General features: G+C 36.6%; 1 protein-coding gene across 3 annotated transcripts in view; it reads left to right on the top strand.

Moving 5' to 3' along the window:
• LOC126762449 (uncharacterized) overlaps nucleotides 1-26,110 on the top strand; it is a 122,707-nt gene that overhangs the window by 82,292 nt on the left and 14,305 nt on the right. For 2 of the 3 annotated variants that reach the window (XM_050479183.1, XM_050479184.1), the window contains 2 exons: nucleotides 5,324-6,198; nucleotides 21,749-21,886. In XM_050479183.1, the coding sequence (XP_050335140.1) occupies nucleotides 5,553-6,198; nucleotides 21,749-21,886 (784 nt within the window). In that variant the 5' untranslated portion in view covers nucleotides 5,324-5,552. The remainder of the gene's footprint in view (nucleotides 1-5,323; nucleotides 6,199-21,748; nucleotides 21,887-26,110) is intronic. The other variant, XM_050479185.1, reaches the window with a different exon arrangement.

Here is a 26,110-nt window from a genome sequence, read left to right on the forward strand (position 1 = left end):
GAAATAATTTTAAGCCGAAAAATCTTCTTCGCCACCAGACACCTTTTGTCGAAGGGGCTCCTAGAGATGTTCTACGGGAGCAAGGAATCCAAAATTTTTCAAAACTAATCACCGATTTGTATACACATTTTTTCTAACTTGATTTTAAGCCGAAAAATCTTCTTCGCCGCCAGACACCTTTTGTCGAAGGTGCTCCTAGAAATGTTCTACGGGCAAGGAATCTACAATTTTTCAAAACTACCGATTGCTACACACATTTTTTCTAACTTGCAAATACAATAAGGGGTTCTGCTTAACTCGCAAAGATATTTCCGAAAATAAAAAGAAAACATCAAGCAAATTCTAAGAAAGACTATAAACGCAAATCAAATTGGTCTAAAAAACAGTGAAAATTTCTTATTTCACATAAAATTAAAGCAACAGTTCTTTAATTTATTTCTTCCTCAAACTTGCGCTCAAATGCTCACTTCAGCAAGTAGGTTACGTATACGGCGCGTAGCACCGTGTGAAATACTCTAAAATTCATTGCAAATGTCAAAGTAGCAGCGCTATCTCGCTTTATTTCCACCAACTAATGCTACTAAAAATGAGAAAGGCCATTACTTGCAACCACCACTGACATAGAAACTTGCTTGCAACGACTTTCACCGTTTATTCAGCGGCCGTTTTTATTGCAGCACGTTTAAATGTACGTTGCATCGCCTTGTTGTTGCACATGAAAATGTGCATTTTACGCAAATGTGTGCACATAATTTCGCTATAAAGTGTGGCAGGCTAGTGTAAATTGCAATTAAATGTAAATTGCAAGTGCAAATTTTATTTTATTTTTATTTTATTCTTGTCGCTCTTGAATGGGTAATTAATTAAGCGTTAATTGCCGACCACAATGAGAATGTAATTAAAGTTGTTATAAAAATTACACACACATGCATGCATGGCATTGTTCGGTGGCTGAAATATGCTTTTGGTTAGTGTGTTTGTGTGTATGTGTGTGTAAGTGATTTGTTTTTAAAATTCTTAATAAAATTCAAGAGCGACATAAATTATTTTTAAAACTTTTCTTCACTCGTGAAAGTTTAATATTGGTGAAGAGATACGGCCAATTTAATAGATATATATTTTCTTTTAAAAACAGTTAGTACAACTCATTACCAAAGAGATATTAAAAACGCTTGCTGCCGTTAAATAAGTTAAACGATAGCTTATACCAATGGCAGACGTAAAAAGAAAAAGAATCCATAAGCAGCAGTTTAGCCGCAGAAATAAGATGGATTTTTTTAATGCGCCACCAGTTTTTTCGTGAAAGCTCTCTCTATCTCCCGATTTTTAGTGCAGCAATAAAAAGCTTCGTAAAGTTCACATTATTTTTAATAAGGCGGTTTCAACCGGTTTGAAGAAATTTTTACAACTACGAATTTCACATGAGTGAGTTTGTACATAAGTACAATTGAAATACGCTCTTCTATAACAGAATCAGTTGGTTTTAAAGGCAGTTAAATTGGGTTTTGGTGCCACAAACAAATCCAATTCAAAGCTTGCGCTTTCACGTAAAGTATTTGCTTGCACGATATCAATGAAATGAACTAAAAATGTGACGAAAAAAGTTACCCTATATTACCAAAAGTGTGCTCAATAATGCACAAAAGGTCCGAATTAAATTTTTCAATCCATATTTAAGACATAAATTCGCAAAAAAAAGTATTTTTTTTTTTACTTTTACTTTACCCCTAACCCCTCCCATAGCAAATTTAATCCATCACTGAGTAACACTACTTTCGAAAAGTAAGTCTGAGAACTAGGGAAGAATGCATAGACCTTTCTTCAATCACTAAGTTGAATTTCCAAGGTTGGAAAGAAAATATTTGAATTTATACCTTCTTTCCTCAGAAAGCCATTTAAAGTATATAGGGTCCTCAGTTAGTCGAACAACGCAAACAAAAAAAAATTGATAAAATGGTTCAAACAACCGAGAAAGATCTAAGATTCTAATACATGTCAATACTAGCGCCTTCAAATATATACCAAAAATCGAGATCGAGCAGCGAACTCGAGCACCTTAAGTTTTGGTATGCCATCTGATCAGAATTGACCCGGACTGTAAAAAAAAAAATATTTCACAAGCTGTATTTTGTATGCTTTCAATTTAAGATCTCGACGTAAAATGCGCCAAGTCGTTCCATATGTCAGTTCGAGTTGCTGCGAAAGGCGCAGAATCGACTCTTCACGGTCTTCGTGTACACTTTCAGCTACGACTGATACACAGCGTGCTGGATGTGGTCTATTTGGTCGAATATTATCTAATAATGATTGCTAGATCTCAAGATGGGTGATAGTCGTGCGAATAGTACGCTCAGCAGGCCGATTAAGTGACCATAAGTTGAGCAAAGCGCGCGAAACGTGAGTCTTTAAACTACAAAAGACACTTTTTTGTGCTAAGACATACTTTAACTCTACTCAGTTAGACATAACTTAACGCAACATAACTCCAACTTCAGCATAACCTATAATCCAACATAGCCTTTAACCCAAACTATCTTACCAACTAACCGAAAACCCATTTCACATGCATTCTTCACTACAACACGGCGTAGGAGAATGTACAAGACAACGATATCATTATTTCTGAAAATCGAATTTCACAGATAAATGAAGTTTTTGATTTGCTGCATCTTCGCGCATTTTCAAAAGAAAAAAAGAAAAGGAAGAGACTTGTTGGCTGTTGGCGTAAGTGGAAAAAACGACACACATGTTTCCGATCACGCCTTATTGATTTGTTGCGAAATGCGCGCTTGGAGAACGGCATGCAACCATCCGCACGGTGGCATATGTATGTGTGTGCATATGTGCTAAACTGCAACGAAGCAAATAAAGCAAGTGTTGCATTTCTGTGCCATCCAAGCAGCAGCTGGCGATGATGGAAAATTGGTTAGTAGCGGATTTCGTGCTATTTCACACTTTTCGTTTCCCTTTCTATGCCCCGTTTTTCGATTCTGCTGTTAACGTTGTTTTTGTTTCAGTTAAGTGTGCACTTTTTCCTTCACATTTGCTGCATTTCTTTTACTTACGTATGTATACTTGCATATACTTGTATGTGTATAATATATGTTTGGAAATGTGAGCGGCTAATGTTGCGCTGTGCTGGTATTAATGAAGTTTTAATCGTTTCACTACTCGTGACGTGTTATCTTTTTCCTTTTTTTCTATGACAGCAACACCATGCAGCTGCTACAATGCATGACAAATTCCAAAACAATTTGCTTTTCTGGCCTATTCTCTCTCTTAACTTAGGTTGCTCGAACAAATGCACGACTTCATGTAAAAACACATGAAGACTCGATAGATATAACACATCCCTAATTTCAGATTTTCAACTCTCACAAACTCAACGCACTACATAAGTCAAGCTGAAGATCACTTATTATTTCGAAATTAACGGTTATGAGACCATATTAATGCCGAGTTTTTGAGACATTGTTCCAAAAAGAGTTTAAATATATGTATGTACTACTATCAAGAAATAGTAAGACTTTGTTCACAATTTTAAAATTCTTAACTTTCTCTTCGGAGCGTTCGTTTATAATTGCTGAATAGCCAGAAGTCACACGGAGCTAAATCAGATGAATATGGTGGTTGCGGCACGAAATTTCTTGAAAATTTGGCAAGAAACTCACGTAGAATCGACACAGTAAACGACGGTTCATTGTCGTGCTGCAAATACTAAGAGTTGTCGGCCCATAATTTCGGCCACTTTTTACGAATATCTTCGTGAAAACGACCCATAACATTCAAATAGTATTCCTTTTAACAGTTTGGATGCTTGGAAAGATTTAAGAGGTGTGGTGCCTCGTTAATCGAAGAAACCTGGCATCATAACCTTGTTTTTTGACCTGCTTTAACGTGGTTTTTTCAACTTTGGCTTACCTTTGCCACGATATTCGGCCGACTGATCGTCTATTTCCGGGTCGTAATCATACATGCAAGACTCACCGCCAGTAGTAATACGTTTTTCGAAAAAAATTAGTGACTTTGGACCAAACGTGCTTTCACTTCGGCCCAAATGATCTTTCAAAATGGTTTTATTGATTCTGCCGATATGACAACGATGGCAGAAAGATCTCCGACTGTTAATCGTCGATTTTCAAACACCAATTCCTTTATTTTACATAGAGCTGAGAAACAGACTGTCAGGGTTTGCGATGCAACCTTCCGCTAACATGTCCTCATGGGGTTTCGTTTCTCTCTTTGATGGAGTAATACTTCTTTGCGCGTCAATTACATTTTAGTAACCTCTTAGTTTCGAGCCTTATCTTTTCTATAAACAACTAAACCCCATTTCATGTCTTAAGGCTTTAATAAACCTTTTTCTATTTACCGTAATTTTTCTAATAAAACTGGTATATAATTTGCAAAAAGAAAAACCTGAAACAATGAAGGAAGCAGTTATAACATTTCAAAGAGTTATCCGCATACTTCTTTGTATCAAATTTGACTCATTATCTTTGCTCTTGTATTCACATGTAAAATTTTTAACTGACGTTTACGAAACACGAATCCTAATAAGAACCAGGAGATGGTGGCCAGTTGTATTAACAATTTAGCTGAGGATCGCTATGTTCAACAGGTAACGAGACGTGGTTTTATGAATATGACGTTAAAACTGACCAACAATCTAGCGAATGACGCTCCAAAAATAAGCCGAAACCAAAAGCACAAAATCCAATAAAAGCACTGAAGGCATTAAAGGCACTGAAAGCCATCCCAGCCGAAGCTTATAGCAAGTAGGTATATAGAAATTTGAATTAAGCGTTGACATACTTGTATCGGCTCAAAGAAGCCTATTTTGAAAACGTTAATAAAGATTTGTGTTAAAATATATGAAAATTTCATTTAAATGTCCGAGTCAAATTTGATCTGATGGTATAATATACATACATAGATACATATCTATTGATTCTTATTGTTTCTTATTCTCAGAAATCGCTCATTTCAAAGTAGTTATTGGGTTCCTATATCATATAATTTCTTCCTAAAGAAAGACCTCTTTATATCGACCTCTGGCTTAGACCATCATTTGCCTTTTTACTATATGGCATATAGTTTTTATCAGGTACTTTTAGGCTACATTTTCAATGGTTTAACTCTTTTTTATAAAGCTAATGTTCTTTTTTAATCTTAACCTGGAACTGACACATATAGTTTTGGAAATGGTCAAAGCAATTTTCAGCCAATTCCACTCACAAAATATATGTTTCTATTGTTACCACTATTTATCTTGCACTTCAATAACTCTTCAAATTTTTTTGTTCTCCTAACGTCATTACAGAGATTTCTTCTTGGCCAATAGTTCACCATCAAATCTGCACACCAACCGACAGCTACAACAACAGCAACGGCGTTGGACGACGAGAAAAACCAGCCGCAGCACACGCACTGCGATTCGGGCTAGCAACGCTGTCACCAGGGCTAGAAAACCGACACCACTCGAGGCCGAGCAACAGCAACAGCAGCAACAAAAACAACAACACCAATCAAAACGTCAACTCTTTGTTAAAATGAATCTTCTAATGGTCTGCGTACTCTTGCTGGTGGCATTTATCTGCCAGCCAACATTGATTTATGGTCTACGCGGCAGTCACAACTCCGCCGCCGCTGCAGTCCCCAACACCCACGGCGACCACGAGCTCGTCCACCATCAGCGTAGTATCAAAACATTTGGCGGCAAAGTGAAACGTTCACGCTCCCATTTACCACACGCTTCGGCCGCTGAGCAGGCGAATGCCAAGCTTGTCATGGCGATGGAGTCGGGTGACGTATTGGTGCGGCGTGCAGCGCGTGGTGCCAATGTTGAGGGCGGCGATGACAGCGCAAGCAACGTTGATGCAGCTGCTGTTGGCGGTGGAAAGCGCAACAAGAATGGCAACAACAACAATAATAAGAAATTGAACAAGAGCTCGGATGCGTCGAACGGCGGTCGGAAACAGGACAAAAAGTTCTCAGCTGCAATTGGCGGTCAAGCACAACAACAGCATCACGGCAGTGGTAACGGTAATGGCAGCGGCAAGGGCAGACAACGCCAGCAACTGCGTTCGCAACAACATCAGGGACACGGCAAACGCGGCGGCAACGGCAATGGCAGTGGTTCGGGCGCCAAAGTGCGCATGGAGAGCGTGGAGAAGACCTCAACTTCGGAAAAGTCACGTAAGTTGTGGACAAAAAACTAAATTAATCAGTTGTAGTTGCAAGATTATTAGATGTAAGTAGAAAAAATGTATAACCGGCAAGGCAAGAATACATTTTCGAATATCAATTTTGAAAGTCAAAGTCAAAAAAAGAAGCAGCTGGGATGAAGACAGCGCTTTAAGATATTATCTGATGAGTTTGTTATAAAGGTTTCGAAGATCCTTTCTTGCAATATATCAAACGGAGCGGTCTTTCAGTAAGATCATGATAATTTCCTGCGAAGGAAATTTTAATCTCAGATCCAAAGATGAATATAAAAGGTTATCCATTTTTATTTTCACTTCTCCCATACAAATAGAACAGTTCTAAAAGTTAAGAGCGATTTAATATAAATTATTCACCTAGCTTCCTTAATATCAAAACTTCCTAGATAAAGTCTATAGGGTAAACTCCAGGTTAGCTCAACCCAAGACAAAGCCGCAAACGGTCTTACCAGTAATCTCTATAAGTCTAAACTATTTTGATTCAGTGAAAGAAAAAATGACAAGTTTTGGAGGTTGCGTGGATGGTGAGCTAGAGAAACGAAGCTGTGAGCTTCTGCATGTTAACGGTAAAGTCGATAAGACATATCAAGAGTGTGATCTCCAACAGCTCCTATTTCACTCCTTCAGACCATTTTGTGGTATTGATAAAACCGAAGTGTCCAATGCACATTCGATAGCAGATTATCGTTATTGACACTGAGTTTAGTAATTATATGCCTCCAACTAAAGATAGACCTCACTTTCGATTGCCCACTTTTTCCGGTAATACCCTTAAGGGTTCCAATAACTGCCATTCCATTTTCATTATTTCTAGGCAAGAGACTAAAGAAATTGGTAATTTTTTTTTTGTTTAAGCAAGCCTTTAATGTTACATGTCTTAATTTCCCATTTAGAATACATATTAACGCAAAATCACTTAACCTAAGGCAACAAAAATAGATTCAATGCCAATATTAATAGCAATACTTACGACGAAGAGTATACATGTTTATTAAAGGAAGCCGAAAGCAACGTCATAACATAAACTGGTTTGCGTACCCAATAGGAAAGTACTGTATGTATGTATGTAACACACCCAGTAGGAAATTCCAGGTCAACTTTTCGAAATTCCGAAATTTTCTATTTGCTATTTTCTAAAGTCAAAAGAAAACTGTAAGCAATATTATAATTATTGCCCAAAAGTAGAAACATAACATAAATTTGGTTACAATATAACGGGATTTACAATAAGAGCGCTACAAACAGGAACGGTTTGGGATATCAATAAAATTCTTTACTTCTGTTCATTCGATGTCATTATGTATGGAACTCGATTTCTTCCAGAAGTCCAGACACTAAACCCAATTCTCGACGATTTTGAAGCATAAATTGACCGATACTGCTGCAATTTCACATTAGATATTCGTACGAATTCATCAATCGTCGAGGCGGCCAATTGAATGGACCATTTCGCACACATTCACCAAACTTAGTTTTCAATTAATCGATTGTGACATTCGCAGTGTGGCTTGTGGCGCCGTCCTGTTGGAACCACATATTTTCCAAGTCCATATCATCCAATTCGGACAAAAATATTCGGTTATCATTGAACGGTAGCGATTGCCATTCACAGTAACGGGCCGGTCTTAATCATCACGGATGAAGTACGGCCCAATGATGCCGCCGGCCCATAAACCGCAACAAATCGTAATTTTTTTGGGATTCAATGGTGACTCAAGGAGTACGTGTGGATTGCGGCCTGACCAATAACGCATATTTTGCTTATTGACGAAGCCGTTATTCATGAGCTTCATTGCTGAAGACGATTTTTCGATGAAATTCCGGATCATTTTCAAGTTGTTGCTCAGCCCAATTTACGAACATACGCCGATTCTGGTGAACAAGCGACTTCAGTTCTTGCATCAATTTCATTTTTTAAGGATGTAGGCCAAGATCTTTCACAAAATTCGCCTCAACGTCGTCACAAAGATGCCCATCCCTTGAGAACGACGTGTGAGAGACTGATTTGGGACTGAATTAATGAAGATAAATCCATTCAAACTGCGAACGTAAACAAAATCAATAAAAATCCTAGATTATTGCAACTTTTTTATGTTTACGTGAAGTTTAATTTCTATTTTTCATTTGGTGTGTGTGGACCAGTTCTGTTCACGACGCGAAAGGTTTGTCTGGTTGCTTTTGTATTTAGATATCAACAACTCTAATGGATCATATCAAAAGATCTGAGTCTTTAGCAAAAACGGCGTCGAGTTGAGGTTGCAAAATATGTAGATGCTTGACAATGGAATGGAGGAGTGTACATTCAGCAAACGCATGATTACTGATGATGTGACGTCAGTTTATGAATATGTAATCGAGACTGTCCAATAATTTAGAGAATAGCGCTCCAAAAATTAAGATAATATAAAAAATAGGAAGCCAAAAATTTTACTGAAGGTCATTCCAACCGATTCGCATGAAAATTTGCATTAAACATGAACCGGCTTTTCTTGGCTCAGAAGCCTATTTTGAAGGCGATAATAAGGACTTGTTTTAAAATACCCGAAAATGTTTTTCTTTTTCATTGACAGTTCGAGTCGAATTTGATCAGATCAGCTATACTTATATTTATATTATATTTATTTCTGCTCAAATTTTTCCTACTGGCTCGCCTTGCAAATAATATATGCATGTATAGTGTAATCGTAAAAGGGTGGAAACACGATACACTCAAATATTCCGTTACTGACCTCATTCGTTCAAGAAGCTGTGCATGTAAATACTCCTATTTGCGCTGGTATTGATGCCCAAGGGTGATGAGCTGCTGGAAAATTGCGCACAACCTTTTTTGCATACAAATTAGCCAATACAACGAAATGGTTGAGAGCGTCGGGCAAGAAAATAACCAAAAGCAACTGAGCACTTTATTTTATAAATATGTATATATATGTATATATACGTACATATGTATATTGTATATTTGTGCTCATCAATACGCGCCCTTCACCCACACACACACACAAACACCTCAGCACTGGCCAAAGCAATTACCCATTTATTTATGAACTTAAGCAAGCAGGAAAGTAATAAGCGTAAAACACCATGCCGACGCCGGCAACTCACGCTTAAGATATGAATGTGGAAACAACAAGCCATGCTAACTGCTTTTGCTTTCAGTTAAAGAAAATTTGTATGTTGTTGTTGTATTTTGGCTGAGAATTTTTAGCTGGGCGTTGTTAAGCGTTTCGTTTGTGGCTGACAGCAACAGTCAATGCGGGCAACGATTGATGAAGCTATTAAAGGCGTGTCTAAATGGAGACGTTAACTTCCCAGAGGTTCTCATAAGCAATACGCTTTGATTCGAGCCCAAATACACACAGACACTTAACAATATAATAGCTTAAAAAGGGCTTACTCTTAACCCAATGAACTTGAAAGTTGCTGATAGAAATATTTTCTATGCTTGGGATTGAAAAGTGTTGAACGAAAGTAATTGAAAATGGGAATCAATTTTCTAATCATTACAACTAACATCCATCAGCAAATTTCACCATAAGTCATTTTGTATGTTCGTCAATTTTTCGAAGAGCTTACCCCAGTAAAGAAACGCATATGACTACTCAAGGACCTTCTGTTCATTTGAGGCAAAACTGGTGGAGCTTTAAAGAAAAAAGGGGCTTATAAGATATTAACAACTTCATTAGTATGGAAATCTCCCAATAGATCGTTGAACGCCATTAATGACTTTGTACAATATCAAATCAATAATGCAAAGGTTTGGCCAATACACATCGATAATCGAAAGTGACCAGCCAGAATCTCCGAAAGCTTGGGTAGGAGGTTATTTTTCATCCACCTCATAATTCGAACCTGGCACCAAATAGCACCAATTTCTGTGTATGGCGATTAATTTTCAAAGGTAGCTTATCAAAGTCGACAGTTTCAGTCTTTTGCCAATAGTAACGTGAGTTTCAATGAGAATTTACTTTCAAATTAGTAAGTATTTATCGATTTATATTTGATTTAAGTCGGCTCTAACTTAGTAACGCATCGAATAATGGTTTCAATTTGGTTCGCCGTAGCTTAGATAGTTTCAAGTGCTGGATTTATTGTTTTAACCAAAAAATTCTCGTTGTGCCATCTTCAGTTTTAAGAAAGTATGAACCAATAGTGACTTCGTCTTGAAAACCATTCCAACCATTCTCTTTTATCACTTTTCATTGCTGCTTCTTCTTTACTGACCTTAACAACGCTTAGGCGGTTATAGCCGAGTTAACAGCAGCGTATCAGTTATTTCTTCCTTTCGCTATTTGGCGCCAATTCGAGATACCATGTACAGGTCCTTCTCGACCTGAGGGTACTGAATCGAAAACCTTCAAAGCTGGAGTGTTCACTTTTATCCGTATATCTCGTACAGCTCATCGTTCCATCGTCTGCAGTAAACGCCGTTGCCAATGTGCAAAGGACTTTATATCTTCCGCAAAACCTCTCTCTCAAAAACTCCTAAGGCCGGCTCACCAGATGATGTCATTGTCCAAGCCTCTCCACCATATAGCAGAACGAAAGTGATGATTTACTTTTCAATTGCCTACTTAGTCCAAAGTAGCACCTGTTACCAAGAGTTATTCTTCGTTGGATTTCACGGCTGGCTAAGATACCCATTAAACGTGAAACGTAAATGTGAACACGGAGGTTCAGGGGTGAGTCTTTGCTAGCCTTTTTTTATACACTGTAGCAATTAACTTCTTCCTTTGATCTTTGTTACTAGGCCCGACCGTATTGAGAAATAGATTTTGAACGAAGGCATTGGTTCTCATTTAGATACGTTGCAGGTCTAGCTCATGTCGTTTCACAACTTATTGGATAACTTCTCAAAGTCTAAGATAATGGACGACAAAAGCTTTAGAAATTAGTCGCTTCGAAATTTTGCAACTCATCCGTCAAATCGTCTCCCACAACTTAAACACTTTTTCCTCGAAATGCTTATCAACATGAAATCGATATTTTTAAATATATTTGTCAGATAAAGATCGCAGCAACGTCCAGTGTGTTTAATGTGAGTAAATGCTGACAACAGCCTTACCCCACGGCGCTCAAAACAAAACACAGCGATTTAAGCGATTCGAGGTCGGTGGGTTTTTAACCACAACCACCACGACACTCCCCAAGGGGGCAGTCCGCATAAGCCGGTTGGAGCGAGCTCCAAGAGCTCCTGCTGCCCGTGGTATCGAAATTAAGTCTCTGGTCAAACCTCGCAAAAGATCGAAGGAATAAAATTTTTGATACCGGTTTCGATTTTTAGGCTGGACTGAAGTTTTGATTCTGTCACAAAAATACATTTTTTTTTGAGAAGCCGCCCTTTTGTCTAATATCAAAATTTTGAAGTAATAACTTTTTTGTTTTTGGATATTCCTTAGGTAATTTTCTGAAGAGCAATCTCTCGCAAGACATCTTTTTTCAGAGGTCCGTAGCCCCCGTAGGGAACCCAAAATTTGATTTACATGTCGATATAACCCTTAATACATCTTTTTCTCTCTCTCTCTCTCTTCAAGAAGTGAAACAAAAAACCTTCGAGTTCACTTGCTTATTTATACAAAATCTTGAGCCATGCTTCACCGCGATCTCATAAAAAATGCCTTAAATCCACAGTTACCCTGTGCTTAAGTCACTTTCATCTTTATTCAATCTTAAGGCGTTACATGGGTTTACTGGTTTCAAAATATCAAATTTTTTTATTACCTTATTGAACTCTACAGCAGCACCACTAGACTAATGTCCCAAACTTTCAAGTTCATCCGAGTAATAGTTTCGGAGATAAAGCCTTGAGAATTTGTGCACTCGAGGCTTGCTAGGCTGAAGTGCGCCGTCTTTAAACGCGTTTTTCTCGAAACTGTTTTTAAAACGCCTGACAAGACTTTTGGAGAACTACTCAACCGATCTTCATGAAATTTTATACTGATTGTTTAGCATGGTTTGCGTAGAAATCGACTTGCTTGGTAAACTGTTTGAGAACCAAGTGCTCAATACTTTCAGGTACACTGTACAAACTCTTTACTCTTTACGTGTATACTTTTCAAAGCCTTGATACATTAACATAAATTGTGAAAATGTTCTATTTTTAATATAATTACCCTCATTACCAACACACATTCCACGTTGATTCCACTTTATCTACAACAATAAAAACGATTTTTTCACGCAAAGTTTCGCGCCAAGAGCTTAGTGCAGGCCATTTTATGTATTTGTGGTAAATTTTAAAATAGCAGTAAACGATTTCGCCATTATAAACATAGCCAGGGTTCATAATATTATCCGAATATGTACCAGCGTATGAATTCCCAAGCGAACGTTTGGATAATCTCACGCGTTCACAACATAAATAAAGCGAAATCATGCACTGCATTTACGCATACGAATTTTACTGCCGCAATTTATTGCCATGAGTATTCATAAATACACACATCCATACACACTTATGTATGAACCAATGCTTGTGTGTGGCATGAATGGGCGATTTTTGAGAGCTACCAGGTCACTGTGTGAATTTGGGGTATTCCATTGAAAATCTCTAAGGATACGCACAAAAATATGTTTATTGCCGTTATGTGCACTCGTGTTGTATGCATGTATTCTCAGTAATACTCGTATAACCACTTTCATACCCAGCCAGAGTTATGATAAGCAGTTGAAAGCTATAAAGTGCAAAATCTTCGAGGATCGTAAAATAATGACAGATATTGCCGAACAACATCAAATATGCACCTCCAAACATGGCAAATCAATTCTCATAAATAACTGCATAAAAAAATACTAAGATTTACCATTACCAGCGTTTAACGGTATTCCATTTCCATTTTAGCATCACGTTGACGTTTTTCACCTTTTCCTAAGGTATGCTCATACAATAAAGGGAAATAAAAAGGTTATGCAAAGTATTTAAATATTTTCTTCGGTTATTGTGGAAGTGTTAATTTGCGAAGGCATTCGCCAGCCCATTGCATATACGAGTACCTACAGCTCGAGGCAGAAAGGACTGTTTTAAAGCAAATTATTTTTTTTTTTTAACAAAATATGCGAAATTTAATGGGAGGAATTAAAATTTTATGTTGCTAAATTAAATCACATAACTTTTATACCAGATACGAGTATACCCCAGTGAGGCGAAGTATATATAAATGGTTGGCGCAACAAGCTCAGTCGACTAAATCAACCGTTTTTCTTTCGGTCTGTCTGTCAACATATTTTATTTTTCCATTGGCATAACGGCTACGGAATCGTTGAAAAGGTTCCAGAAGTCTTTTGAGATATTTCCATTATCATGAACATAAGCATACACTTCTGTTAATCTTGATAACCTCGAAAACTTCGAAGAAATAGTGCTTTAAAATCATCGTATTGTCATCAGAAAGTTACAGAGGGATCTCAAAATCAGTTGTGGATCGACTCATTTTTGGTTAATATTTTGGGTATGAAGCGTGTCAGTAGCACGGAACCCTACATTCATCCAAGGCAACAGTACTAGTGACGAGACGTGAGCTTATGAATACCTACATTTATTTGCTATATGAAATGCTCTTGTGAAGGGTATTATGGTTTCGGTTCAACCGAAGTAAACGGTTTCTCTTTTTTAACATTACTTTAATAAGTAAATTTTCGGACAATATTAGAATTTGTCTTGAGCTATTACTTTTGACTTAGACAATAGCGCTGCCATTTCGCAATGGGTGATTGTGAAGGGATCTAACTGTTTTACAGCAATTCTCCAACTTTTTTCACGCAACAGAGAAATATTTTTTTCTGAAGGTCTTGAAAGTAGACCGCCGTGAATGTGAACATCTTATCATTTAACCCAAATTTCGAAAGAATTTTGACTCTTTCATGTTTGGAAACATAAAAAAGTTCTACGAAGCCAAATCTGGAGTATATGTTGAATAGGGGAGTGGTTCGTCCAATTTAGCAATTGCGATTATGAAGGTGTGAACCGATACATTGTCTTTGGGAACCTTTTTTCTGCAATTCGACGTTGATTTAACTAAATAATTCGGTGTAGGAGAGTTCTGTGATCATTTTTTCCTTCCGCAGGCTGGTCGATGTGGATCAGACTTTGTCTATCTCGGGCAATCTCACCATTGCGCTTGTTGCCTAAAGTGAGCCACCGTGGCATCCAATGCGTCGACTGCTTTCTTATACCACTCTTATTCTTATATAAGTTACTATGGTAAACATCTATACGAATGGCTCGAAAATGGACGATGAGTTTGGTACAGGAATATACTATATATTCGTATGTGCGTTAGACATAAGACAGCCTTTTAAGTTGCCGGACCATTGCCGTATATTTCAAGCTGAGGTTTTTGCTATTGCGAAAGCCGCTGAGCTGGCCTCTAATGCACTTGCAGACAATTCCAAAATGAACATCTACATCTAAGCAGCAATAAAGGCGGTAACCTCATATCGCATATCGACCAGAAGTGTCTTGGGAAACAGGGCAGCAGTAGAAAGTGTTGCCAGAAGCAAGCAGCTTCACTTCTACTGGGTGCCAGGCCACAAAGGCATAGAGGGCAATGAAATAGTGGTTGGAAGTTAGAAAATCAAAATCCGATGGAACGAGCTGCCTGAGTGCAAAACTGCAAAAGTCATGTCAAATGGTAGATCGGAAACAATGGAGCACTTGTTTCGCATTGGCAAGACTATAGTGTAAGCATCTGTGGTCCCCTCGCTGGAGGTGGTATCGATAGTGAGGCCGCAGGGTCTTTTAAAATTCGCGTCAAGCGCAGGCATCCTAAAGGATGACTATTCCTCTTGCACCTAGCAACTGAACTCCATCTGGTATCGCAAAGGACCAAAACTGGTCTATGCATGGCTTATTGGCCTACCAGATTAACCTAAAGTAACATAACGTGTACCAAATATTTCAAGCATGATATAATATGAGCCACTCAAGATCAAAACGATACGATTTGGCTGAAATTTCGACTCTTATCTTGCGTTAGTGCTGAGGCTATGGAATACTATGTAGCTGTCCTACCCTTACCATAGATCTACCAAAAAATCAATTCTTTTGATAATAATTTCTTCTACTGGGAGTTGTATAAAAAATTGATAGCTGAGACAAAACCATATTACAATTAAAATGGTGAATTTATTAAAAACTTCTCAAAAAACGCTAACAGAAAAAAATTAAGTAAGGAAAGGCAAATAAGAAAACTGCCAGTGTTTTTTTTTGTCAGAAAGTCATGAAAAAGTTGTAATTAAGTGCAGACTCGTACTAACCCGCATTTACTTCCACAAACTAGATGAAAGAAATTTGGAAAAAAATACCAATCGGACTCATGTCAGTAGCAGCTGAAACTAAGGCTTAGCTGGCGTTTGCACGGCCAACTTTTTGTAGAATGACACGAGTATGTATGCTAATGGCCGATGTATAATGATAACAGACCATAATTGATAGAATTTTACATACATATACATATGTATATATTGGCAATACAACACTACAAACACACATAAATATACCTAGTATACAGAGATACATATATGTATAGTGTGTATATAACTTGAGCTTGGGCTTACTGACTCCATACACAAATGCGCAGCATTCCCTACATTCCTTGCAATTTCTCTGCACAGAAGTAGAGACAACCGTTAAGTAGTTTCATGGTTGTGTGCGTATTTATATAGTAACCCACACGAATCACTGTGCAAAACATACGAAAGGAAAATTATATTGTCCAGCTTCCTGCGGGAGTTCCATTCGAGAATAAAGTGGAAAAAGATATGAAAACGAAAAACGTATGGATAATTGCTTTACGTGTGCATGCGGCAAGGTTTTTACGAATATGGGAATATATTGTGTCCTTGCGCTGACATACACAAATCCGTACTAAATATATGTATATGTAAGTATATTCATATGTGCGTACATATTTTGGTGGAGAATAAATAAGCTTGAAAGCATTTGGGGCAGCTTTAATGTAACGGACAAACTACACATTTATGTTTTCCCGTAATGTACTCATTCATGGTAAAATATTTGTATATGTAAGGGAGAATACATTGGGTCTGCACACTAAGTTATGGCACAGTTTTTTTCAAACTCTTATAACTGCAACCAAAGACATATCATGATAAGAAGCTCACGATATGTAGAAATTTAAAAAACAGGTATATAACCAGGATATCCATAAATCGAAAAATAATATCTTGTCTAGACGGTAACTTCATCTTCTCTCTGTCACTCCCATTAAGTAAGTAGAAATAACGAAAAAGGATGGCTGTATAAAATACCTTTACACCGTTATAAGCACAATATCATATAAGCTCAGTTGCAGAACTTAGATCAGATTTGATACGTAGATGATGGTTTAAAACTCAAAGGACTTCCACTTCCAAGTGGACTTCTATCGTATAAAAGTAAAGTGCATTAGCTTTCTTTCTAGTGAAGTGGAAATATTTATCAAGTCCAAATATTTCCAACTAAGCACTGAAATATTCGATGAGGAACAAAGTGAAGACTTGACTTAAGGGTGTTTTGACATTTGGTTTTCAAGAAAAAGTAAAACTTATATAATTCAATGTAATGGCCAACAATTTTCTATAAGGATACGAGATTGTCATTTTGTTCTAAAACTGCTGGCTCGACTAAATTTCAGCCAAAAGGCCCAATTTTCGACAACTGTTTGCTGCAATTGGGGCCATATGTCTGCAATTAGCGCCGAACGATCTCTTTCAAAGCGTCAATCATCTCGGGATTATTTGCGTAGACAGACGACTTCACATACCACAAAAAATAGTCCAGCGGTGTTAAATCGCACGATCACGGAGGTCACGCCACAAGCCCACGAGACGAGATAATGCGCTTACCAAAAGTTTCCTTCAATAAATTGATTGTTTGGCATATAGCGCTTCTTGTTGGCACCAATGCATTGGTCGTCCACATCAACATACTTTATCAATCAGGCACGAAAAAGTTTCTCATTGACTGCAACATGTTTGAAGAAGTATGAAAAAACGAAGTGGAGTTCTTCCTCTCCTCTGCTTCACCCGGCGAGTACTGCGTCGAACACTTTCATGGCCGGAGTGTTTTTCTCCATTCGGCCGACAAGATCTAGCAGTAGCCGCTGCCTCTTAATTCACTGAACTATGTCAATGGCGTCGTACATCTCGTACAGCTCATCGTTCCATGGTATACCGCATTCGCCGTTGTCAATTCGCAAAGGCTCATAAAACTTCCGCAAAACCTTTTTCTCGAAAACTCGTAACGCCTACTCATCAGATGTTGTCATTGTCCATGCCTCTCCACCATATAACAAGACATCGAGGATGGGTGACTTGTAGAATTTGGTTTTGTAAGTCGAGAGAGAACTTTACTTCTCAATTGAATACTCAGTCCAAAGTAGCCCCTATTGGTGGGAGTTATTGTATGTTGGATTTCAAGGATGACATTGTTGTTGCTGTTAATACTGGTTCCAAGATAGCAATCTATGACTGAGTGCGACGACTGTTTGTTCGATGACAGAAGATATTTCGTCTTGCCCTCGTTCAACACCAGTCGCATTCGCTTAGATATCAATATCATCGGCGTGCGCCAGCAGGTGTACGCTCTTATAGAAGATTGTCCCATATCTATTAAGCTCTGCAGTTCGTGTTAATTCCACCAGCAATAGATTGAAGAAGTCACCTTGTCTGAAACCTCGTTTGGTATCGAACGTCTCGGAGAGGCAGCTTCTTTTCGTGTTGTCAAAAGCGGCATTGAAGTCGACGAAGATGTGATGGATATCGATCCTCTTTTCGCAAGTCTTTTCCCAGATTTGGTGCATGGTGAATATCTGATCCGTTGTTGATTTTCCAGGTCTAAAGCCACACTGACCAATCAGTTTGTTGGCGGAGGGCTTTAATCTTTCACACAATACGCTCGATACGCGATGTTGAGAAGGCTTATCCCACTGTAGTTGGCGCAGATTGTGGGGTCTCCCTTTTTGCGGATTGCACAAAGGCCACTTAAGTTCCAATCGTCGGGCATGCTTCCGTCCGACCATATTCTACAAAGAAGCTGATGCATGCTCCTTATCAGTGCTTCGCCGACGTATTTGAATAGCTCGGCCGGCAATCCATCGGCTCCCGCCCGCCCCTTTGTATTAGGTTATACAGACAAAATATAGAGAAAGGAAGAGGAACCGAAGAAGAGAATAGGTAGGAAACTATATCGGAAATAGAAGATTTTTTTTACTTTAAGTATAATGGTTAAGAAAATATGTTTATTAAAAGACTAAGACTACAGAGTTACGAAAAACATTTCAGAAAATTTCGAAATTTCTTTTGAACTTAAATTTGCCAATAAAATATATTAAATATATTTTCAGTGCTATCGAACCCACCTAATGCATTTATAGTACATATCAGTTATTACTGCTATGTACACATACATACATACAATATACTGATAAAATAGGAAAATACACACATTTATGTATACAACTATACATACATATGCGTATGTGAGCTGCTGCGGCTGGAATTGCAATGACAAGAGTTGATGAATTTTGTGGGTTTTTGTGCGCAGTTAAAGCCAATTTGCAACTCATTTGCCGACATTGAATGGAAGTTTGGCACAAAAAAGTCGATGCTACAGCTTAGCTTAATGCCCAACAAATATACGTACACATACGTACTCACATAGTTATATACACTTATTACTCGTACAGCAGCTGTATAGTTATTTGTACAAATATTGCGTAGCTCTGTGTGTTTGTATGTGAGCTATGTAAGCATACTTGAGTGCAGTGAAGCGTAAAAGTTCGAAGGTCACGAATTTAAAGAAATACAGATGTCGACCATTTGTTCTCACACAAAGCATAGCCAAATAAATGTGCAGTCCATATAATGCTGCTTTAACTTGGAAAACTTTGAAAAGTATTTCAAATGTTAAATTCAATTTTAAGCGAATTGCCTGAAGCCATATTGCCTTAATAAAAATTCTTTGTATTCTTTGTCGAGCTTATAGAAAGTGTGTAATACAAAGAGTCGAAATGTGAAAGTTAGTGGAGTGCAAACACATGTTCGAGAAAACTGTACAGAGACACGTTTTGTACAACAAGTTAACACTGAGAAATAAATGTACGCGTAAAATAGAGATTTTTTTTTATTTGAACTATTCGTTTGCTATTATAAACTGTTACAAAGACATATTAGAAAATTAAACTAAGTTTTAAGGCATAAGGCAAATACTAATACTAACTAGAATAGATGAAGACATTTTTAAATGCTCCAGAATGAAACTGTGTAGAATAATTTTTAGAGCCATAAAACCTAGCAAAAATTCAAGCATCTCCCATACTATTAAGTCATGAGCAAATATGGATACAATATACTGATACTGCTTTACTCGAGATCGCTAGACGAACTAAATATCTATTTTTATTCTATCTATTTATCGAAAATTCAATAAGCTATTTTAATTTTGCCAGGATGTTTGTAACACCCAAAAGGAAACGTCGAAGTCCCGATCGATATAAAAATGATCAGCACAACGAGCTGAGTGGATTTAGCCATGTCTTTCTGTCTGTCCATCCATCCGTCTGTATATACGTGTGCTAGTCTCTCAGGTTCGGAGATATTGATATTGAAGTTTTGAACACGGCCGGAAACGCCGATAACGGACAACCATAACATATAGCTATCACACAAACTGTACGATCGGAGTCAAGTGCGGTTTCCCAAAAAAAAGAAGAAGCTCGTGTTAAAATTTGAGACTAATCGGTTTAGCCGTTTTCGAGTAATATTGGTCGCCGATATGAACTATATGTACTTTAAGAAAAAAAAAAACGATTTTTTGAAAATTCTAACTGTATATAACCCCAAAGAGGCACAACTAGTGTGACAACCTAAACAAACATCGCCTTTTGGGAATTGAAAAAGTTACTATATCAATTGTTAAAATTTTCAAGGTATATTTAAGCATGTTTCAAGAATACACAGCGAAAATTTTGAGAATACAAAATTAAATTTGTCCGAAGATATAATCCTTACAAATCTAACCCGACCAAAAAAAATCAAAAATTGACAATATGGCGGCGTTAAAAAAAGTTCAACTTTACCCCTAATTTTGGGTCTGCCAAATTCGATTTTCGATCAGATAAAAACAACTGGGAGGTCATTGTATGGAGAACTATATACACAGTATGCAGAGGAAATGCTATTTCGAGAAAAACGCATTTAATGATAAATTGAAACTCAAAAACTATGAAGGAAATCGAATTGCAGTTTTAGTATGAAGATATAACCTATAGAATAATTAAAACAAATATTTTTTTTTTTTTAATTTCCCACTAAGTGTACTCCCTTAAACTGGTATAAGTATACAAGAACTTTCGTAGTCTCAGCTCTATAATCATTCTTACATGTAATACGAACTGAATGTCTAGGAGTCTTGCTGTGTTTCGTCCAAATATAGCAAGGGCGGTATGGACAGTGGTTTCTGGAAAATCTTTCATTTAGTGTTGACTTTGTGGTCTAAGCGGTTACGAAAAAAATCCTATAGAATGATATCGCGATACTATGATATCAACTAAAATAATCAAAAAAATTTAAATAAAAATTTAATTTGAGATTTGAACGAAGTCGAGATCGTGATGGTAATGAAATCGAAGATCAATTAATTTGGACTCAATTAACAATATACCAAACCATTGAAGCTTCTCAATGTAAAAAGAGGAAGGTTTTCATTAACTACTTTATAGAAGCTTGAATATATTGGAATTTGGAAAAGTATTTTGGTATTTCTAATAAAACTTCAATTTTTTTATATTTATACTAATAAATAAATAAACAAACATGTACCATTTTGGTCGACTACTTTTTGCCATTTTTCCGCTAGAGACATTATTCCATCAGTGTAAATCGAAATTTCGAAATTTCCAGAATGGAAGCGAGCGAACCATTGTTGTACGAACTGATACAGCATTGTCTCCGTAAAATAACAAAATATAACGAATTTCTTCATTATTTTCCCTCATTTTTGAACAGCTGTAACTTTTCTTCAACTTCCCCAAATTTAATTTTTTTTGGTTAAATGAAGCTTAACTACGCTTCTCACCTTTCCAACACTATACTGGAGATATACGACTACAACGACATCTATTGACAATTTCAAAATACATATGACAATCTTTTCTTTTGAAAATATTAAGCGATGTGAATTCTTGAATGACAATAACATTTGATTTTCTAACGGCAAGAACACTGTTGGGTTATGAAATGCTTTTAATCTTTTAAATTTTCGGAACATGGTATTACCAACAATATTTACAACGACATCTATTGACAAAATACAAAAAGACTTTCTTGATTACCCAATATTTTCCTCTCAGGTGATTTTTTAATCATTAGTAGGCAATTTATTATTTCCGTTCGCTTTTGTTACAAGTATTTTTCAGCTTTTTTTAATTTAATTTTTTGTTTTAATTTTAATTTTACTTTTTCCTTTATTTTTACCTTATAATTATTTATCTTATTTTTTATATTTTCACTTTATTTACATATTATAGAATCCAGTTGTCGTTACTCGAAAGGCGCTTGGACCGATTGCGATCCCAAAACCAATGTGCGCACACGCACTTTGACGCTGAAAAAAGGCGAGGCGAATTGCTTGACCACCAGAACCATGCAAAAGAAATGCAAGAAGCGTAAGTACAAACATATCTGCGAGTAAATAACTACAGTTAAAGAAGCAAAATTGTTTAAAAGGGATAAATAAATACATAATCAACTTTTGGAGGTAGCATCAAATGTTGCACAGGGTGTTACAGGAAAAGAGACTTCAAAAAATCTTTAAAATCTTCCTCCAAAAAAAGTTGTAAAAAAGAAGAATTCAAAACTAAAGTTTACTTTTTCGGTATGTTGATATGTAACAAATTTACCCACTTTACAAACCTTGATGTTTGAAATAATTTTTAAAATGTGCTGATTTCACATAAAATAAAAAGTATTTGTTGAGGTTCCAGGAATCAAGAACCCTGCGGTCTCCCACGAAATTTTAAGCTTTAGCATTTTTATGCATTAAAATTGAATGAAACCCAATATGTACCACATATAAGCAGCAGAAGTCAATTAAAGCTAGCATACTAAATGCAAAACCCTGTATTTACAATATAACCGAATGGGAACAAAAATTTCATAGTGGGAATAAAATTGAGTGGAAAAGGAAATGAAAAATTTGCCACACAAAGTTACATTCCGGAGAAAATGAGAAATTTGTGGGCAAAGAACAACGAAATATGCTGTACACACTGTTAAATATATATTTTTGTATTAAAAGGCTTGTAGTCAGTTAATTAGGCCTTTAATAGCTGATTAACTGCGCAGCTTGGATTGGAGTGAGACAAGTTATGAAGCATAATTGTGCGAAAAATCATCGAAGGGTTGGAAAACACGCATATTCCCCGTTGGGAGATTGAGTAAATTAAATGTTATCGAACTTGGGGCTACCTTTATGTAAATATTTGGTTAAGCCTTCATAAAAATAGGTTGTTTTATAAGTTAATTTGCCGACGCGGTATTCGAGTCTGTAGATTATTTCGAAGTTAAAAACAAGAATACGTCAACCATATTAAAAATTTCTTTACCTTACACACGAAACTATAATATATCCAATATTATACACTCAGTTAATTTTGATGATTTGAAGTTAGGTATTCAGGAGATAGCAGTGACCCAATTTTATCTATTTTTTGCTAATACTACATGCAATTAAAATGCCACAGGCTAAAAAAATGCAATGCTCCCAAGGTTTCATCATTGTTCAAAAATCCTGATATTTGTTATATGGGGGTTAAGTCAAGTTTATGCCCAACTTTATGCTCTACTTTAGGCACAAAGTTATACTGTTATGAGTAAAACACGCTCTCTCCTATTAGCCGATATATGCGGAATAAAGACACCCGGAAGTTCGAAAATCTTTATATTGGCTAGTCGAAAAAGTTTTTTGTATTTCTATCTAATTCTAAATATAGAGAATTTCTTCATTAATTCCACTTATATTTGAACAGCTGTAAATTTGTTTCAACTTTTGGTAGCACTGGAGATATACGACTACAACGTTATCTATTGTCAAAATACGAAAAGATTTTTTCGACTACCCAATATAAGGTATATGGGGAGCTCAGGGAAGTGAGTGAGATTTCACCCACGCCCATCGTACAATTTTTACCCCGGCTCCCATAAAGTCTTCTTATACAATCTCAATCGTAAAATTTTACACCTCTGACATATTTAGTCATTGATTTATCTCACTTTTAGTGGTTTTTTACAGTGAAGTTATATGGGGAATGATCGGAGTTATCTTCTGATTTCAACTATTACAGTGTATATAGGAGTGCTAAAGGAATTTGCTGTAAGCGAATTTGGTTATTGTAGCTTAAGTGGTTTAGGTGATATATACAATAAACCAAATAAAATGCAGGGCTACGCCCACTTTTTCAAAAAATTTGTCAAAGGGAATCACCGCTATACTTTTTTGCAAAGGAACATGGGTACCAAATTTCATCAAGATATCTTAATCTTTACAGGTTACAGCTGGTCACTCAGATTTCAACTCGACTCATCATCCTGATCAGTTCTATATATAAACCCTATGTCTATCTCTATTAGTTTTAAGTGATACATGCAACCGTTAGATAAACAAAACTATTATACTCTGCAGCAACATGTTCCAACAGTATAAAAATAGCGAAAAACTGTATTACCACAGCTTTCTAGGTACCTTGGTCAGGCTAGGATAAGAATATAAACATATCCATACATAAATATTGTATGTATAAGCTTCTCTTGCTCTTTCCAACTCCCAAAGCAATCAAGCATGGACACAATTTTTTTTTAATTTTTTGCAATCGACAACATACTCGTACATATATACATATATGGATATTTTGTGTAGATTTCTCTCAATGTACTTTTATACATGCATACGGAACTACCATATACCATATATTTATTTGTGTAATTATCCACGTGCCTGTCATTCAGCGCAAGGTCAAACAAATTGTACAGGAACACAAATTATTACAAAGACTTCGCAGATGTCAAAAACACAAGTCATTAAGATAGAATGTCACTTTACAAACATACATATGTACATACGTGTATTAATATGTTTATGGCCGCATATGTAGTATTAGAGTATTACAATGATAAGCTAGGAGTGTTCTGAAAGTTGTGTCCTTTCCACCAGGGATGCATTTTTGTACTTTCAAAATTTTACCGTTACTTCGCTAATGAATTACTATCAACAAAAATTAAAAATTTTCAAATCTTTCCAATATATGGTATTTTTTTGTGAATTAAAACCAACAAAGTATTAAACCTCAAATATATGCCCATGCATTAACAATAGCACTTTCATACGGGAAACTATAAAGTCAACTTAGTTCTGCATATCGTATTTAATTATACCTTCAGGCCAAAAGTTATCTGCTTGTTTTTGATCCTTTGACGCAGCCAGCACACCCTCTTGACCCGCATGCTCCTTTTGTATATCAAAGGCGTCTCTTTCATGTGTCCTTTTTATATTTGCAGGCGTACTGCAACAGAGAAATTTAAAGACACTCACACACATACATACATACTTATACATACATATATACCCATCGATTCAAATTCGTTATGTGGCTCCCAAAGTGGAGTACATTGTAGCAAAATTAATTTAAGTAATCACATCAAAGTGCTTGCAGTGCCACAAAACGGAGCAAAAATGCCCTACAAATTATGACGTATTTTAATCTCAAATATAATTAAAATACTTTCATATTAAATATTTGTATTAATCAAATCATACAAAATAATGTATAAATCTTTAAAGAAGATTGAAAGACATTTTCTTATATATTTGCAAAAACAGTTAGTATCTTCCTGTTCCCGTTCATACTATCCAAAGAAGGAGAAATCACTCATCCGTAGTCTTTCATAATTAAAATTCCCTCCAATACTAAAGCTGTCCTATTATACATGACCTATTATTAAACGCAAATTAAAATGAAGGTTAAATAAACGTTTTATTTTTCTGAAAGCATTGGAGTAGTGTTTTAAGCAAAGTACCTCTGTTGAGACATCGTTCTATTATTTTGCATACGTCGTTTTTACACCAAGAAGATGCTCATTTGTCGGAATCGCCGAGATCGGAAAGTTTATAGCTGTCATATAAAATTACCGATTTAAATCAAGTCGCTGCAAATAATGGAATACAATTTTATTTGATTAAATGTCTGCGCGAAATTTGACAAGGACTATTTTCAAAGCAGCTCTGCAGTCTCCAAACAAGTTGATTAGATCAGACCACTTTAGCAAATAGCTGTCAAGATAAAGAATTTTTATGGAAAGCATTTAAATAGAAATGCCTTATCAGAGTAGGTCAGAAAGCAACGAAATAAAATAACTAATGGTATTTTTTAAATTCCAAAGCCAGGTCCTTTTCCTCCTGGTCTTTACAAAGGTGGAGGTCCTCCTCTTCCTCTGCTTTCATACATTCGGACGACATGACCTAGCCAGAGTAACCGCTGTCTCTTAATACGCTGAGTTATGTCAATGTCGCCGTATATCTCATACAGCTCATCGGACCTCAAGGACCATAAATCTTTTGCAGAACTTTTCTCTCGAAAACTCGTAACGCCTATTCATCAGATGTTGTCATCGTCTATGCTTCTTCACCATATAGCAGGACGGAGATGATGAGTAACTTATAGATTTTGGTATGTGTTCGTCGAGAGAGTGATTTACTTCTCGATTGCCTACTCAGTCCGAAGTAGGACGTGTTGGCAAGAGTTATTATCTACGTCTTCGAAGTTATGACTATCAATTGTGATGTGCGAATCCGACTACTGTTTATTTGATGAAAGGAAGTATTTCCTCTTGCATTT

The sequence above is a fragment of the Bactrocera neohumeralis genome, chromosome 6 (genome assembly GCF_024586455.1).
Source record: "Bactrocera neohumeralis isolate Rockhampton chromosome 6, APGP_CSIRO_Bneo_wtdbg2-racon-allhic-juicebox.fasta_v2, whole genome shotgun sequence".
In the NCBI taxonomy this organism is placed as follows: Eukaryota; Metazoa; Arthropoda; class Insecta; order Diptera; family Tephritidae; genus Bactrocera; species Bactrocera neohumeralis.